We start from the raw sequence: 15,406 nt of genomic DNA on the forward strand, positions 1-15,406 counted from the left end.
ACGCATTCAGGCAGAAAATATCGGATGTATTAACGCAAAAATTAGCTTTAATAAAGCAAAAATTCCGTAAAGTTTTATACCATAATTTAACGTAACAAGTATATCAGTGAGCTGTACGAAATTCTTAAACTCCCTGTAGTACCATCAATCAAACACCTTGACTGGATCTGCACGGAAAACACGAGTATTGCTTTCAAATCACAAATGCCTTCTGTATTCAAGTCTCTTCGTAAAAATTCATATTCCCACGTTAATTTCGTGCTCAAAGTTTGGCGCGAAAGCGAAAAAGTTTGCACGTAAGAAACTGATTTTCTTGTTGCTCTGCAGGTAATTAATTCGGAGAGCAACTGGGGATCATTTTTAATAAATTGCTTTTTATCGGTTTACGAATAGTTGCGAACTAATTGCTATTCAGTGTATTTGCAGTGATTTATCTAGCTATCTTTATAAAGTTCGGAGCATTGGAAGTGAAAACTAAAGTCGTAATTAGCCGGAAAGCAATAGTGGTGAATTAATTAGGAATTTCCGTTTGATAGATGGCGAAATAAAGTTAATAGGTGGCGAAAGGAACATTACTAAGGACAATAATTAAGTTGAGAAGTCTAAAGCTCTTAACACACTTGGAAAAGAGCTTATCCGGAACGGATTCGGAAAAAATACATTACCAGAATAACAAACATCGGCTGTTACGTTTGGAATTCTAATAATTCTCGTAATTTGCGCCTGAAAAGTATTTCTAATGAACAATTCGGTTTTAATCAAAGATTAAACCCGACCACTTCATAAACACGTTTTAGTATAAAGCTCAACACAATTTAATAAAACTTGTCGAGTTTTTTATAGTTTACAATAAGAGGAAAAGGAATGGGAGAAAATATTAAATTCTTGTGCACTCGTTGCTCTCCTATACCGATTTTTAAACGCCCTTTATGCAAGTTTAGTTAATCCACTTTAAAGGCTGTTGCAGTTAATTAAATCCATGTAATATTTATTAATGCAAAGAGATGAAAAACGGTTTGAAGATTGTACATAGTTAATTAGAGAGCAAGTAAATAATTCCCCTTACTGTTGGTATTTTGTATTTCAAGATTCGCTTCAAGTGGAAATTCAAAACCATTGAATAACGAGTCTGCAAATTGTAGCGAGGACTGTTAATGTTAGATAATCATTTGTTAATAAATGTTAATTGCAAGCTCCATCAGTAAATTACTGCGTAATGCAATGATTGGACATGATTGCTTCAGTTAAAATGGTCAACGTTGACTCCTAACCGACATAATGAACAATGCAACCGGTCTCCACCTGCAATTATGTCGATCGATTTACTTCATCGGATGTTGCGTTTTGTTTACGGATGTATCAAAATAATTTAAACCCCGCCGTTCTACACCCTTCTCTCCAAACAAAAACCCTAACAAACTCGCTCTATGATAATCCTCTTAACGATCACAACTTTCAACGCCCTCAAACTCCAACAACTCTTCTAATTGCTTTCCAATCTGAATAAACACCGCAAAATTCATATCCACTCACAACTTACAGCAATTTTTATTAAAAAATAATAACAAACTGAAAGCAGGTTCGAGTTTAACAATAACGTTCACGTGCAAAAATGGTGGATGCGCCGGGACAGATATTTTACTCTTTTTGCACATGCACTAAGCCTGACAAGCAGTTTTCTTGTATTGAGATAGGATTTAATGTAATTTAATGAGGGAATTGCGATGCTTGTTAAAAATAGCTCTTGTTTAAGCTTATTTACTGGAATAGTTCGGCTGGGGGAGTGTCACATAATCTGTTGAATGCAATTTGACAGTTGTGTGGGGTAATTTTGATTAATATCAGATCGCGTTAGTATGTAGAACAAATATCTTTGTTGAAATGAAATGCTTAGCTTCCAGTTTAATTGTATCTGGTTGATGTTGCATGTGGTTAATACAAACATGTAATGTTAGCTATTCATATTAAACAATAATCTAATTACTACTGAGCCGATACGAAGGCCAGTTAAACCATCTTTAAACAGTTATGGCTTTGGAAAAAGAATTAGTGCAGTAATTGAGTAGAAGAATTCACTCATAAAACACAGTGTGTAAAGTATAATCAGGCCTCTATTACTCATAAATAACGGGGAAATCTCGGCACCGGAATTATATCACATAAACGACTGTAGCAAAACACTTCCCTACGCCTTATGTTCCTGAAAGCTTGGAATAATTCACAATACAGAAGGGTGGGTTTCAAACTTACAACTACAGCGTTTGCTTTTACAAAAATAAACTTAACATTGCCATGATATATCAATAAGATTCTTAAATAACGAGAGTAATTGTTTTAAAAGCATCAATTAGCCCGACTTTGGCCGAACTGCTTGCTGTCTTTGTTATTTAAGAGAGGGCAGAAGTAGGAAGGAAACGTAATTAAGAGTTTGTATTTTTATGTGTAGACTTGTGAGAAATAGTTGTTCGGAGTCTACTTGGGAGCGTTAAAATAGACGTAGGTGTGTAATTAGCAAAGTTCGCTGATAGTGTGGTCGAATGCAATGTACATAACTGTGGCGGCAACATAAATTTGTGGAAAACGACAATAAGGTGTGCTTACGTAGCACAGGAAAGTTCGATAAGTGTGGGACATTAGCGCAATTAGAAAAAACAAACTAGGAGAAGGGAAATCAGTCTAAATTTTATAGACCATTAAGTTTTACAGAACTTTAACATTCTACAACACCACGTGATTTATCAATATTCGCCCGATCAATAAAACGGAATCACTTGAACAAATTTTCTGAATGGGTGTGAAGTTCGGAAGTCGACCCTAATTTTTAATTTTGTTAACAGATTGCCTCATCTTAAAAAGTTCGTAAATCGTATGGAAGTTCTGAGGCCCAGGCAGTCGACTGTAAAATGTATAAAAGTTTAGGAGTTTTGTACCTACGCCTGTTTAAAATATGAAAGGAAATTAATTCTATAAGATGTCCGAACCACATGTGGCTTTAACTCGATTTGATCATCTCGATCCGACTCCGCATTGATTTTTACCTAAAAGAAAATCTGATGATGCTCCACATTTTCATCTTCCATCTCACTAATGATATCCCCAATAATGAGCCCGGCTTTAGTTGCAAATCACTCCCAGTTAAGCGAATAAACTCGAATCCCCTCTTCACTATTCCACCAGCCAATAATCTCTCCAAGTCTTTATTTCATTCATCCAACAAAAACGTGATTATATTATAAGAACTCTAAGAATCGTCAATAGCAAACGGGTTAAGGATCATCCACCCTGGCATTCTCGATTAAACAAAGGAAATTTGAATAATCAATAACTCCACGTCTCCCACATATACATATTCAGCACCGACATCATATCAAATTACAAAAATTATCATCACATTTACTTCACAACACCAATTAACGTAAAGTCGAAGTTTTGCGGCAAAATACCTAGTCAGTTAAAAAATTGTTTTGGTCGCCACGAGGAATAGTTTAAGGCAGTCATTATTCTCGCGGGGCTATTAAGCCTCAAACCGCGAAAATATAATTACGGCATCACATTTATCCGGCTTGATGCTTCCAGATTCTAAGTTATGGTTTGTTTTTTCAGTGTTTTCCGGCGGAGAAGCAGCCCATGCAGTTAAAAGATTCACAGGATTATACACTGGGCCATACTTTGATCCCACAACGACCACCAACATAACGACACAGTTGGGAACGCACGCATACCTCCCTTGTAAAGTAAAACAGTTGGGCAACAAATCTGTGTCGTGGATCAGGAGGCGAGACGCTCATATTCTCACCGTAGATAGGTATACTTTCATCGCCGACGACCGCTTTCAGGCTTTCCTGGTCGAAGCCACCGACACATGGACACTACAAGTTAAGTACGTGCAGCCAAGGGACGCCGGACAGTACGAATGCCAAGTCAGCACCGAGCCCAAAATGAGCCACTTCATCACCCTCAACGTCGTAGGTGCGTCCCCAGCCACTTTGAATAATCATAACTCCTTTCACCTTTCTTTATTTTTATATTTCGGTTGCGGCGTTTTTGCCACACTAAGAAAGTACGAAATTGTCTCGGTCCCGAGCGTTTCAAAAAATCTGTGCCGTATTTATTATTTCATTGGTTCGAGCTTCGGGAAAATTTCAAGTTTGTAAAATTTTAATTAGTGTTCTTGAATACTTCGACGGATCAGTCTGAGAAGTAGGTAAGAGTGTTAGAATTATAGGTTGAGTAGTCCTTCACTCGGTTCTTAAGAGTGGCTTATAATAGATTTAATTTAAAGTTGAGGGTCTAAATTTTTGGGCAAACAATCAGCTTAAAAGATCGCGAAACAGTGGGAGAAGGGAAGTTTAGTGAAAATTTGACTTGAGTTGCTTTCATAAGTCGCGGATCGATATGAAATTGTTGCAAATGCGAAACGAGAGATAATCTATAGCACTGATATTATTAAAATGGGATTTATTTTATTGCCCGCTGAAATTCATAGCAGATGTATTGAAATCCCCTTATACACAATTTGGGTCTAAGGTAATCACATTTAATTAATAGTGGCACAACGATAAGCCCCCCGTCCCCGGGCGGCCTCGAAAGGCTGGTTCTAATTGAATAATTCCATTGTTCACTGCCGTATTGACTCGCCTGTCTAATAAAAATATACAATATTGCTCGTTTACATTTCATTATTTTGTAGCAAATATTGTATTTAAACACTTAGTTTTTGCGTAATAAATTTAAAAAAGTACAAAACTCAAATTATTTCAAAAACCAAGCAGAATCGACCATTTTATTCGGATCTAAGGCGAAATGAAAGAGAGACCAGCCCTTAAACCGGTTCTGGTGTTTTATTTGTCTCAAATGTTTTTGCGTAATAAATTTAAAAAAGTACAAAACTCAAATTATTTCAAAAACCAAGCAGAATCGACCATTTTATTCGCATCTAAGGCGAAATGAAAGAGAGACCAGCCCTTAAACCGGTTCTGGTGTTTTATTTGTCTCAAATGTTTTTGCGTAATAAATTTAAAAAAGTACAAAACTCAAATTATTTCAAAAACCAAGCAGAATCGACCATTTTATTCGGATCTAAGGCGAAATGAAAGAGAGACCAGCCCTTAAACCGGTTCTGGTGTTTTATTTGTCTCAAATGTTTTTGCGTAATAAATTTAAAAAAGTACAAAACTCAAATTATTTCAAAAACCAAGCAGAATCGACCATTTTATTCGGATCTAAGGCGAAATGAAAGAGAGACCAGCCCTTAAACCGGTTCTGGTGTTTTATTTGTCTCAAATGTTTTTGCGTAATAAATTTAAAAAAGTACAAAACTCAAATTATTTCAAAAACCAAGCAGAATTGACCATTTTATTCGGATCTAAGGCGAAATGAAAGAGAGACCAGCCCTTAAACCGGTTCTGGTGTTTTAATTGTCTCAAATGTTTTTGCGTAATAAATTTAAAAAAGTACAAAACTCAAATTATTTCAAAAACCAAGCAGAATCGACCATTTTATTCGCATCTAAGGCGAAATGAAAAAGAGACCAGCCCTTAAACCGGTTCTGGTGTTTTATTTGTCTCAAATGTTTTTGCGTAAAAAATTTAAAAAAGTACGAAACTCAAATTATTTCAAAAACCAAGCAGAATCGACCATTTTATTCGCATCTAAGGCGAAATGAAAGAGAGACCAGCCCTTAAACCGGTTCTGGTGTTTTATTTGTCTCAAATGTTTTTGCGTAATAAATTTAAAAAAGTACAAAACTCAAATTATTTCAAAAACCAAGCAGAATCGACCATTTTATTCGGATCTAAGGCGAAATGAAAGAGAGACCAGCCCTTAAACCGGTTCTGGTGTTTTATTTGTCTCAAATGTTTTTGCGTAATAAATTTAAAAAAGTACAAAACTCAAATTATTTCAAAAACCAAGCAGAATCGACCATTTTATTCGCATCTAAGGCGAAATGAAAGAGAGACCAGCCCTTAAACCGGTTCTGGTGTTTTATTTGTCTCAAATGTTTTTGCGTAATAAATTTAAAAAATTACAACACTCAAATTATTTCAAAAACCAAGCAGAATTGACCATTTTATTCGCATCTAAGGCGAAATGAAAGAGAGACCAGCCCTTAAACCGGTTCTGGTGTTTTATTTGTCTCAAATGTTTTTGCGTAAAAAATTTAAAAAAGTTCAAAACTCAAATTATTTCAAAAACCAAGCAGAATCGACCATTTTATTCGCATCTAAGGCGAAATGAAAGAGAGACCAGCCCTTAAACCGGTTCTGGTGTTTTATTTGTCTCAAATGTTTTTGCGTAAAAAATTTTAAAAAGTACGAAACTCAAATTATTTCAAAAACCAAGCAGAATCGACCATTTTATTCGCATCTAAGGCGAAATGAAAGAGAGACTAGCCCTTAAACCGGTTCTGGTGTTTTATTTGTCTCAAATGTTTTTGCGTAATAAATTTAAAAAAGTACAAAACTCAAATTATTTCAAAACCCAAGCAGAATCGACCATTTTATTCGCATCTAAGGCGAAATGAAAAAGAGACCAGCCCTTAAACCGGTTCTGGTGATTTATTTGTCTCAAATCTTATATCTTTTTAGCTATTAGCTTGAGCATTTCAACTTTTAGCAAAGTTCTTGTTTTTTTATGTTCTCAGGCTTCCAGTATTTTAGCTTTTTAATTTCTTCAATTTCTATACTTCATATTAATTTCCTAAATTTTTCAATTCTTCGTTATTTCAGTGTCTTATAATTTCAGTTTTCCAATTTCTTAATGTTCTTACTTTGCAGCACTAGGTATAGTTTTTTATTTTATCACTCTCTCAGTTTCTTCGATCGACCGAAATTTAATCTTACTGTTTTTATTTTTTTTTTGTATACCATTTTATACTTTTAAGCTTTTCAGTTTCATAGTGTATTGTTTTTTTTCAGAACCTCATATTTCAATTTATTAGTGTTTCTCTTCTTCTGAAGATTCATAAGCCCTTGCAAAAGGCGCTAAATTGTAAACGCAATATAAGTATAAATATAAAAAAAAAACAAAAATAAGTAATAACTAAAACGTAAACGTGAACTGTAAGATGACTTTCGTCTTGAATTAAAAAATATTTGTAGCCAAGTGACTTAACTATTTCATTCCGAGAAGGAACTGATTTGAACTGAAAAAAATAAGGAAAAAATACTAACAAACGTGTAATAAGTTACAAATTTATGTTCATTTATGTATATTGTGAATTTAATGGTTTTTCTTTAATTTGTTAATTTTATAATTGTTAAATAAAACAACATCGGAGTTTAAAAAGCTTTATTCTTTATCTCGAAACCTCTATACTTCGACTTATAGAGGTTCCACTGTACTTTAATTTTAGTATTACAGTATTTTAGTTTAATTGTTGTGAATAATTGTGAGTAACTTTTCTTCCAGTCCCGAAAATTGAGATATCGGGCGAATCTGACATTTATGTGAAGACCGGAAGCACCGTGAGCCTGAAATGCGTGATCACCCAGTCTTTGGAGGAACCCGCCTATATCTTCTGGTATCACGACGGCGAGCGCGTCCTGAAATATGATCGGAGTGCAATTGATATACGCACAGATCGTGTGGGAACAGACACCACAGTGAGCACACTCATCATTTTCCACGCCCGGACGGAAGATTCAGGAAACTACACCTGCAGCCCCTCCAATCTGGACTCAGCAAGCGTCCTCCTGCACGTTCTCAACGGTAGCCGCGAATCGGCCCCATTGCCACTCACTTACCTTGATTGCTTGCAGGCGAGCACCCTGCGGCCATGCAACGAGGCAAGAACTCGGCTTCTCCCATCCCGGCTTGGTCCCATCTCTCCATGGGGCTCGGACTCGCCGCCTGCACACCACCCAGATTCGCCATCGCCGTGGCCCTCAGCCTGGCAGTCCTGGTCGAGCTGCTGGCCACATAAACTACCAACGTCCGCGCTTAAGATCACTGGTTCCGTTTTGTTACTGATTTTTTAATTAGATTTTATATAACTGACTTAAGGTAAAAGGGAGAAGCGATGAGATTGTACTATAACAAAATTTTGCATTTTAGACGTTTTCATTACATTCTCAATAGTGTTTCGTTTTACGACCACTGTATACGTTTTCAAACAATAAATCAAATAACTAATGGCAAGGCTCGATTTATAGGTGTAGGTCGGTGGCGTACGTTTGAAGAAAACGAAAATTTCTATTTTCGTCATTGTGAATTTCTATTATTTCCATGTGAAAAGGATTTGTGTAATTTATGTAACGTGGAAACGAAATTTATCGCCTCTATTTGTGAGGACAATCTAATTTTCGATTTGTTGGTGTTAAATTGGAGTTGGATCCCTCCATAAATGAATTTATTGAGCAACTGTGATAAGACTATGTTTATTGCATGCTGGACGAATATTTTCATCGGGAATTGATGGTGATGTTACTTGTTTTATTGTTTGAAAATAAATCGTTTTTGTCATGTAACATTCACGTACACGTTACTTCAGGAACTGTCGTCCTCTTTCATCTACATACCCACATACATAATATAAATGTAATTTTTAATAAATGAATTAACTTCATGTGTGAAGTGAGACTACACTACTTACTGTTGAACTTGCAGTGTTTTGTTTGTAAATAATTCCAGGTTATTCAGTGAAACGGACGCATACTGAAATGTGAGTTAATTAAGCCTAAAATTAAAGGTGTGATTAATTAGATAAGTTAGTTAGTTATAAATGTAAAATGAATATCATTGCAGTTGTATTTCTGATATGATGGGTGAAAGAGCTGATGTATAAAGTATTTTTACTGTAAAAATTTTGATTATCTGTTTAATTGTTTTTAAAAACTCGAATGTTCGTTTTGCAATGCTGTAAATCTTTCATTTTAATGTTGTACATTATTCAAAATCTAGCGTTCATAATTCAAATAAAAATGTAAATGATCCGCTGTTACTCAAATCTGTGAAATTATTAGCCCTTAGGACTTACCTTTATTTTATATCAATTTTATTGATGTATTTTAGGTAAGTACAGAATGTAACCCAACTTTATGTTGAATAAATCGTTATAATAAACCACTCTTTCCTTCTCAAACACCCCACTAAATCAACTCAATCATTAAATAACACAAATCGAATCTGAAACTTGACGGTGCAATTTATTTCAAATGTGGAAAATAACACATTATTACTGGTGTTAAAGCACCATATTTTAATAACGAAAGAACTTTTTTAATAAATAATAAAGCTACTATACTGCCTCTAACACGTTCAGCCACTTGTTTATAAATTTCATTTCAAATTGTATATTTTATTTTGGTGCAGTAGGTATTGCGTGTTGATTATTTATAAATACAATTATAATATTATAAATCTAATTTAATTAAGCTGTTTATAGAATTATTACCACTTTTATAAATACATGTTTATTTTGTCAAATAAATTTACGCGAGCTGAATAATTAATTAATTAATCATAATTTTGCTTCATAATAAAAAAGCTCATTAAAACCTAAAAAAATCAGAGAGAATTATTACCGAAAATCGCTTTCTAGTATAGTGAGAACGTTTCCAACAAGCTCGTGAACGCGAAATTTGAATTGAATTTTTCTGAAAAGTAATTAGTAAAATGATTTCTTTAGTTTTTTTTCTTTAGTTTTATTTCATTTTAAATGTTTGTATTTTTTATTAAAAAATGGTACGTAATTTTTTCAGGAGTTTTGCATATGACTTATTTATAATATTGTATTTTTTTTTAAATATTTCAAATAAGATTTTTCCATAACCTGTTTTTTTCAAAAACAATTTTTTTATCATTTTTTCTAAAGACTAAGTTTCAAATTTGTGCATTACTTCGGCAGATTGGACAGTGTGCCCTCAAAACAAATCCGATAATTGCATAAAATAAATTAAATTTTAAACTAAACGTTTCATTTGACAATATATTGTATGAAATATACAATATACTTTTTGTATATTTATTTTATTGCATCATTTCATTTTATTTTATTTATGAATTATGATGATGAGTGATGAAGTGGATGAATGTGTTAGGTATGTGACAATTCGGAAATATCGAATAAAAGCTGCTGTGTCCCACTGAATCATAAACAGTATTCACATTTTGTGAGATTCTTTTAGTTTTTTGTTCCTCAAAGTTAAAATGAGGTAATTTGATACATTTTCAGAAGTAACAGCCTGAAGATTTATAGTCATTTTTTGCAAAATTGTGGCTATTTGTAAATGGTTTTTAATGTTACAAAAAAATAAATGTGAAGCTGATCATTACCAAATGTTTGCATCCCTACTTTATTAAATAAATTTACACAAGCTGAATAGATAAGAAAATTAACTAAACATATAATAAATACAAAATTGTATTTAAACTTGAAATATTAGATAATTATTAATGAAATATCTTGTGTAAGTAGTTAAAACACAGCAATTCAGTTCTATAACCAGGCTCGTGATTAGAAAAATGCGCGTCAGCGCGTTGCCAACCTCTCGTGTGGCGCAAAGCTGACAGGCAGGATTGCCACCTCCGGTGGAGTTTTGACTGTTGCTGATTCAGTTTCAACGTTTTGAAATAATTTTCTGTTTTTTTCACCAAAAATTTTTCAAATTGCTTTAGTTCAAGGAATGGATGATGTTAATTTTGCACACAGGGCACGCAAACGTATAAAAGAAGTAAAGAAGAAAGCTCGACCAGGTATTTACCAATCCTTAACCTCTTTCCCTTACTTTCTGGAAAACTCGTAAATTGCCCTATTACTAATTTTCTCCTTGGCGTAGAACTAAGCACCAAAGAGTCCTGGATCCAGTGCAACTATGCGAACAATTTTAAGAAATTCTGGGACTTCACTGACAACTGCGAACGCATTGACGAATCAAAAGTTTCCCAGCGCGAATTTATATCAAATTATGAGCTTCCCTACAAGCCAGTCGTTATCACTGGAACTCAGGTAGGCTGGAAAGCCAACGAGAAATGGACGCTAGAGAAGTTGGTCAAGAAATACAGGAACCAGAAGTTCAAATGTGGCGAGGACAATGACGGTTACAACGTTAAGCTGAAGATGAAGTACTATGTACATTACATGCTCAATTCTAAAGACGATAGCCCCTTATATATTTTTGATAGCAATTTCGGCGAGGTTTGTACCACGTAACCCCTTTTACAAAAAATTAAACACCTATGTATAGCACCGACGCCGGAAAAAATTATTAGAAGACTATGAAGTGCCCTACTACTTCAGAGACGACTTATTCAAATACGCAGGGGAAAACCAAAGGCCGCCCTACAGGTGGTTCGTCATGGGGCCCGCGAGGTCCGGGACCGGGATCCACATCGACCCGCTCGGCACCAGCGCCTGGAACGCCCTCATCCAAGGACACAAGCGGTAACCCACTCTTAGTTTGTTCTCATTTATAATAACATCGAAAACCATTTGAAAAAATTGTTAGTTTCTTCATTCTAACGAGAATTCTTAAGCGTATTGAATAGGAAAACGACGAAACGTTTATTTTCTTATTTATCGTAATTTCCAATAGTTTTTGTGTTTAAATAATAATTTAAGTAATGTTGTGGACTGATGGGAAAGCATGATTGCATTGAATAAAACGTAAAATGTGTAATTTTTCTCGCAGATGGTGTTTGTTCCCGACGCACACGCCGAAAGAGTTGCTTAAAGTGACGAGTTCTGTGGGCGGCAAGCAGTTGGACGAAGCGATCACTTGGTTCAACTTCATCTACCCGAAAACCAAAGAACCATCGTGGCCCGCTGACTGCCAGCCGATCGAGATTCTGCAAAAGCCGGGCGAAACCGTGTTCGTGCCGGGCGGTTGGTGGCATGTGGTCCTCAACCTGGACACCACGATCGCCGTGACGCAGAACTTCTGCAGCCGGACGAATTTCCCCGTCGTTTGGCACAAGACGGCCAGAGGCAGGCCGAAGTTCTCGCGGAAATGGCTGAAAGCTTTGGTTAAGCACGAGCCGGACCTGGCCAAGCTGGCCGAGAGGATCAACATCGAGCAGCCCTCGGGGATGGCGTCCGACAGCTCAAGCGACTCGTCGTCGAGCTCCAGCTCGGACTCGGACAGCACCGACTCGGAGGACGGCGACAGTGGCCAGGAGTCCATCACTGCGAAGAAGAAGAGGAGGAAGTCTGATAACGAGTCGGAACGCAATAGGAAAATTTCTCGCACCAATGTAAGTGGTTAGTGGGGCGGGGCCGGCGAGGCGCTTGATTGTGGTCTCGGTTTCAGAGCTCTGAATGCGCCACGGACTTCAATTCAAATCATCGAGCTTCCATATCATGTCTGACTGCGGATGAACCACTGTCTGTGAGGCAAGATTGATATCTAAATTCTCTTACTTGTTTAGTTACCATTCTTTAGTCCGTTCTCTTAGAGGTTTATTCAATCATTGAATCTAGTTAAGTTGTTTCCGAGTATTTAACGTTGTATTATTTATTGTCTCATCGAAGGAAAATTGGTAAATTATACACGATTTGTAAATTGTGCCAATTTTTGTAAAAGGTTGCGACTCCTGCAGTATTTAGGGTGACTTAATTTACCAATTTTTTCAAGGGTTATTGTTTAAAGTGCTTTGACTATTTTGTATTATATCTCAGCTCCCTCAAAGATTATGTATATATTCCTTGTTGGGTCATTTGTGATCTAAGCTAGTGCCTGAATTTGTATATTGGTATTTGGTAGAAACTGCAAATGTATACACGAAATGAGGCTCAATATTTTATCGGTTATTTTCACACAGGCTGAGTATATCAGATGAGGATAAATTGACTTGCTAGAGGTGCCCAGAAGCTAAAGTACCCACCTTGGGAAACTTCCATACTAAACTATGACTACTCAAGTTCTCAGATTTTTAAGAGAAAAACTATTTTTTTAAACATTGATGTTTATTTTTGTTTATAATTAACATTTAATAGAAACACTAACGATACGTTGGAGCTACAAAACAATAAAAATTAAATAACTGAAGTTCAGTTAGACTACCATTATTATTATTAACTGCTGTACATTTAATAAAAAAATAGAGAAAGTCAATTATTATATTTCACGTTTTTGAGCTTTTTTCTTTAGTTGAGATAAATATTAATTTAAGTTAATTCTGCCAAAAAAGTATCAAAGAATTTCTTTAATGGATAACGCGAACCTTCACTGCCAGGTGACCACTGTAGCTTCTGCCCCACTCAAGTGTCAAATTGTCGCGCTGGTGTACTTGGTGCCACTTAGGCAGTAGGAATTATTTCAGTCGCAAGACATTTGTTCAGGCACTTATCGTTTGTTGAATACTATTTATTTGCAGTTCAGTTACTGGGCTACATACTTATTTGAGGACATGACTAAGTTTGACTTATTTTGTTACATACCACGAAATGGTGTTCAAGCCCATTACCACCAAGTATTACTCAGAAAACAGTGAACAACTATGTAACAAGTGTAATCAACTTTCTGTGTGTGCCTTTTGTCTTTTAAATATTTCTAAATAAATATTAATTAATACGCAAAACTTTTATTTCAAAACATTGTCATATAAATTAAAATAGCGGAACACATTAAAATCAGTCTTTCTTCAGATACCTGAAGTAGTGGAACTCGCCAGTCTTACGTTTCATGCTCATGAGGAGGATTATGACCATGTCGATGGCAATGGCAAAAAGCGTGCACGTGAACGACGACATGAAATTAACAGTTGTGGGACTTACAAAAAGTATGGAGATGCGAAACTGATTGTGCACGACTAGAACTGAATACAAAAAACAATAGCTATATTTGCGCGACCCGAAATTGTGGTAACAAAAGGGTGTGGGGCACGTGAACAGGCAAATGTCGTAGTAACTGGCAAGCGCATGCAGTGCTTTTTCTTGCAGGTACATGCTACCCAAGACTAGCATCCACAAGACTGAATACCTAATGTTATAAGTGGCCACAATGAAGATTATTGCCAGAACGTGGAACAAAACGACACGTTTATCCTTTGCTGCTGCAATCTCTGAAAATAAAGATTGAAACCAAAGTGTGACCACTCTCAGAACTCACTGTCACGGATATATGTTGTCAAGGGGATGTTAAGGTTTAGGAAACAGTCTTTGATGAGGATAGAAAATTCAGCCACGTGGAAGTCAAACACTGAGTGTCTTAACCACTCGAATTTTTTTAAGCCGAGTGCCAAGATCTCAAATTCGACCACTTGCGCGGTGTAGTAATACTTAGTCCTGAACTGGGCTGCTCGCAAAATTGAGAATATTTGTGGCTTTCTGAAATAAACTATAAGTTGGCTTGGCGATCGAAATTATATTTACTTACAGCAAAAAATCACCGACTATGTCGTAATCAATCATTTTGAATGACATCAGTTTGTAAAGAATAACGCGGGAGGCCGCTGACGTGACCATCCTCCACCAATCTTGGTTCTAAGACCGGTTTTAAATGTATTTTATTGTAATAAGAACTCACCACTTGGTTTCGTTTGTCGAAAAGTTGGACAAAATCAGTGAAGGTGATCCACGGTAGGTAGCACAAATACGAGACCAAGACGAACACTTTCGGCAGCTTGAACGTGGCTTTCTTTTCCAACGTCTCAGCCGCGCATAACAATTTAATAGCCAAAATAACGAAAATAAGAATGAATTCATCGAAGTCGCCCCTTTCCGTATGAATCCTAAAACTGCCCAAGAATTAAACTTGCGACCACACCCGCAGGCGCCTGTTACCAAAACCAGGAATAAATTAAGATTAGTATTTTTAGCGTTTTTTGCACATCCCATTTAAGCATTTTTTTGAGAAGCAAAGCAATACAAAAGCATGCGGCAAAAATCATAATCGTGCTTATCGAGAACAAAAACAGCTCAAACGAAACCAGGAAAAATAAGTGGATAACACCAAAATAGCAGCCCAGCTTTATAAATGCCCTGGGCACGGCTGAAAAGCAAAAATGTACACTTAGATAACCGAGTGGCCCATACAGTTGAAGGCAATTTCTCCAAAAAATCGGTTTGCGACAAAGGCCACAACCAGCCGGCTTGCTGCCCGCGTCATAGGGACGTAAACGAACTGATCCAATTCGTGTCTAAAGGAAAATTAATTAGTTTTTGCTAATAAGGCTCAGGAACTTACAAGAGAGCCTCCATTGTCAATTTTCTAGCCTGTCAAATGATTCAATTGTTTATGCCGCCACTTTGATTCGAACGATGCAATCGGCTCAGGGTGCCCACACAAGAGTGGGGCAAAAAATTATCTCCCTATGCGCAAAACCAACAAAAATCGACGGCTTTTTCACCTTTTACTGGATTTGAAAGCACTAACGAAGGAATTATTTAATTTTATAATTGTATTTCTCATATCGCAGATTGTTTTTCTACTTTTGTGGAATTTATGCTTTCGGAGACAGTAAAGTA

At 36.1% G+C, this 15,406-nt stretch overlaps 3 protein-coding genes and 1 long non-coding RNA gene across 5 annotated transcripts in view; 2 read left to right on the top strand and 2 right to left on the bottom strand.

The window, feature by feature from the left end:
• LOC655055 (hemicentin-2) overlaps positions 1–9,063 on the top strand; it is a 166,926-nt gene extending 157,863 nt beyond the window's left edge. The window contains exons 3-5 of the mRNA XM_961549.5: positions 3,604–3,969; positions 7,411–7,710; positions 7,761–9,063. Coding sequence (XP_966642.2) covers positions 3,604–3,969; positions 7,411–7,710; positions 7,761–7,924 — 830 coding nt within the window. The 3' untranslated portion in view covers positions 7,925–9,063. The remainder of the gene's footprint in view (positions 1–3,603; positions 3,970–7,410; positions 7,711–7,760) is intronic.
• On the bottom strand, positions 7,276–10,488 carry LOC135267286 (uncharacterized). Its single transcript, XR_010335695.1, has 2 exons — positions 9,180–10,488; positions 7,276–9,126 (listed from the first exon to the last, which is right to left on the bottom strand). It is a non-coding gene; the product is annotated as an uncharacterized LOC135267286 (long non-coding RNA).
• Positions 10,489–10,500: 12 nt separating this feature from the next.
• JMJD6 (Jumonji domain containing 6) lies at positions 10,501–13,511 on the top strand. 2 transcript variants are annotated; one of them, XM_008195163.3, is made up of 5 exons: positions 10,501–10,695; positions 10,779–11,137; positions 11,187–11,383; positions 11,631–12,199; positions 12,249–13,511. In XM_008195163.3, the coding sequence occupies exons 1-5, from the start codon at positions 10,626–10,628 to the stop codon at positions 12,254–12,256; spliced, it is 1,203 nt and encodes a 400-aa protein (XP_008193385.1). In that variant the 5' UTR covers positions 10,501–10,625; the 3' UTR covers positions 12,257–13,511. The 2 variants fall into 2 exon arrangements, with proteins under 2 accessions (XP_008193385.1, XP_966727.2); XM_961634.5 differs by having other exon boundaries at positions 11,631–12,192.
• On the bottom strand, positions 13,506–15,398 carry LOC103313026 (uncharacterized). The gene is made up of 7 exons (XM_008195164.3): positions 15,126–15,398; positions 14,975–15,078; positions 14,723–14,930; positions 14,466–14,676; positions 14,316–14,422; positions 14,049–14,266; positions 13,506–14,001 (listed from the first exon to the last, which is right to left on the bottom strand). The coding sequence occupies exons 1-7, from the start codon at positions 15,137–15,139 to the stop codon at positions 13,571–13,573; spliced, it is 1,293 nt and encodes a 430-aa protein (XP_008193386.1). The 5' UTR covers positions 15,140–15,398; the 3' UTR covers positions 13,506–13,570.
• Between the last annotated feature and the right edge of the window lie 8 nt (positions 15,399–15,406).

This window comes from Tribolium castaneum, chromosome 10 (assembly GCF_031307605.1).
Source record: "Tribolium castaneum strain GA2 chromosome 10, icTriCast1.1, whole genome shotgun sequence".
Taxonomy (NCBI): Eukaryota; Metazoa; Arthropoda; class Insecta; order Coleoptera; family Tenebrionidae; genus Tribolium; species Tribolium castaneum.

What these genes read in the sequence shown, in the direction of transcription:
- LOC103313026 (XM_008195164.3), bottom strand. An exon ending in TTAATTTATTCCTGGTTTTG is followed by an intron (nt 14,677 to 14,722) that starts GTAACAGGCGCC and finishes ATTCTTGGGCAG; the next exon opens with TTTTAGGATTCATACGGAAA. An exon ending in TCGACAAACGAAACCAAGTG is followed by an intron (nt 14,423 to 14,465) that starts GTGAGTTCTTAT and finishes AACCGGTCTTAG; the next exon opens with AACCAAGATTGGTGGAGGAT.
- JMJD6 (XM_961634.5), top strand. Translation starts at nt 10,626, where the DNA reads ATGGATGATGTTAATTTTGCACACAGGGCACGCAAACGTATAAAAGAA. An exon ending in AAAGAAGAAAGCTCGACCAG is followed by an intron (nt 10,696 to 10,778) that starts GTATTTACCAAT and finishes TCCTTGGCGTAG; the next exon opens with AACTAAGCACCAAAGAGTCC. An exon ending in TTGATAGCAATTTCGGCGAG is followed by an intron (nt 11,138 to 11,186) that starts GTTTGTACCACG and finishes ACCTATGTATAG; the next exon opens with CACCGACGCCGGAAAAAATT.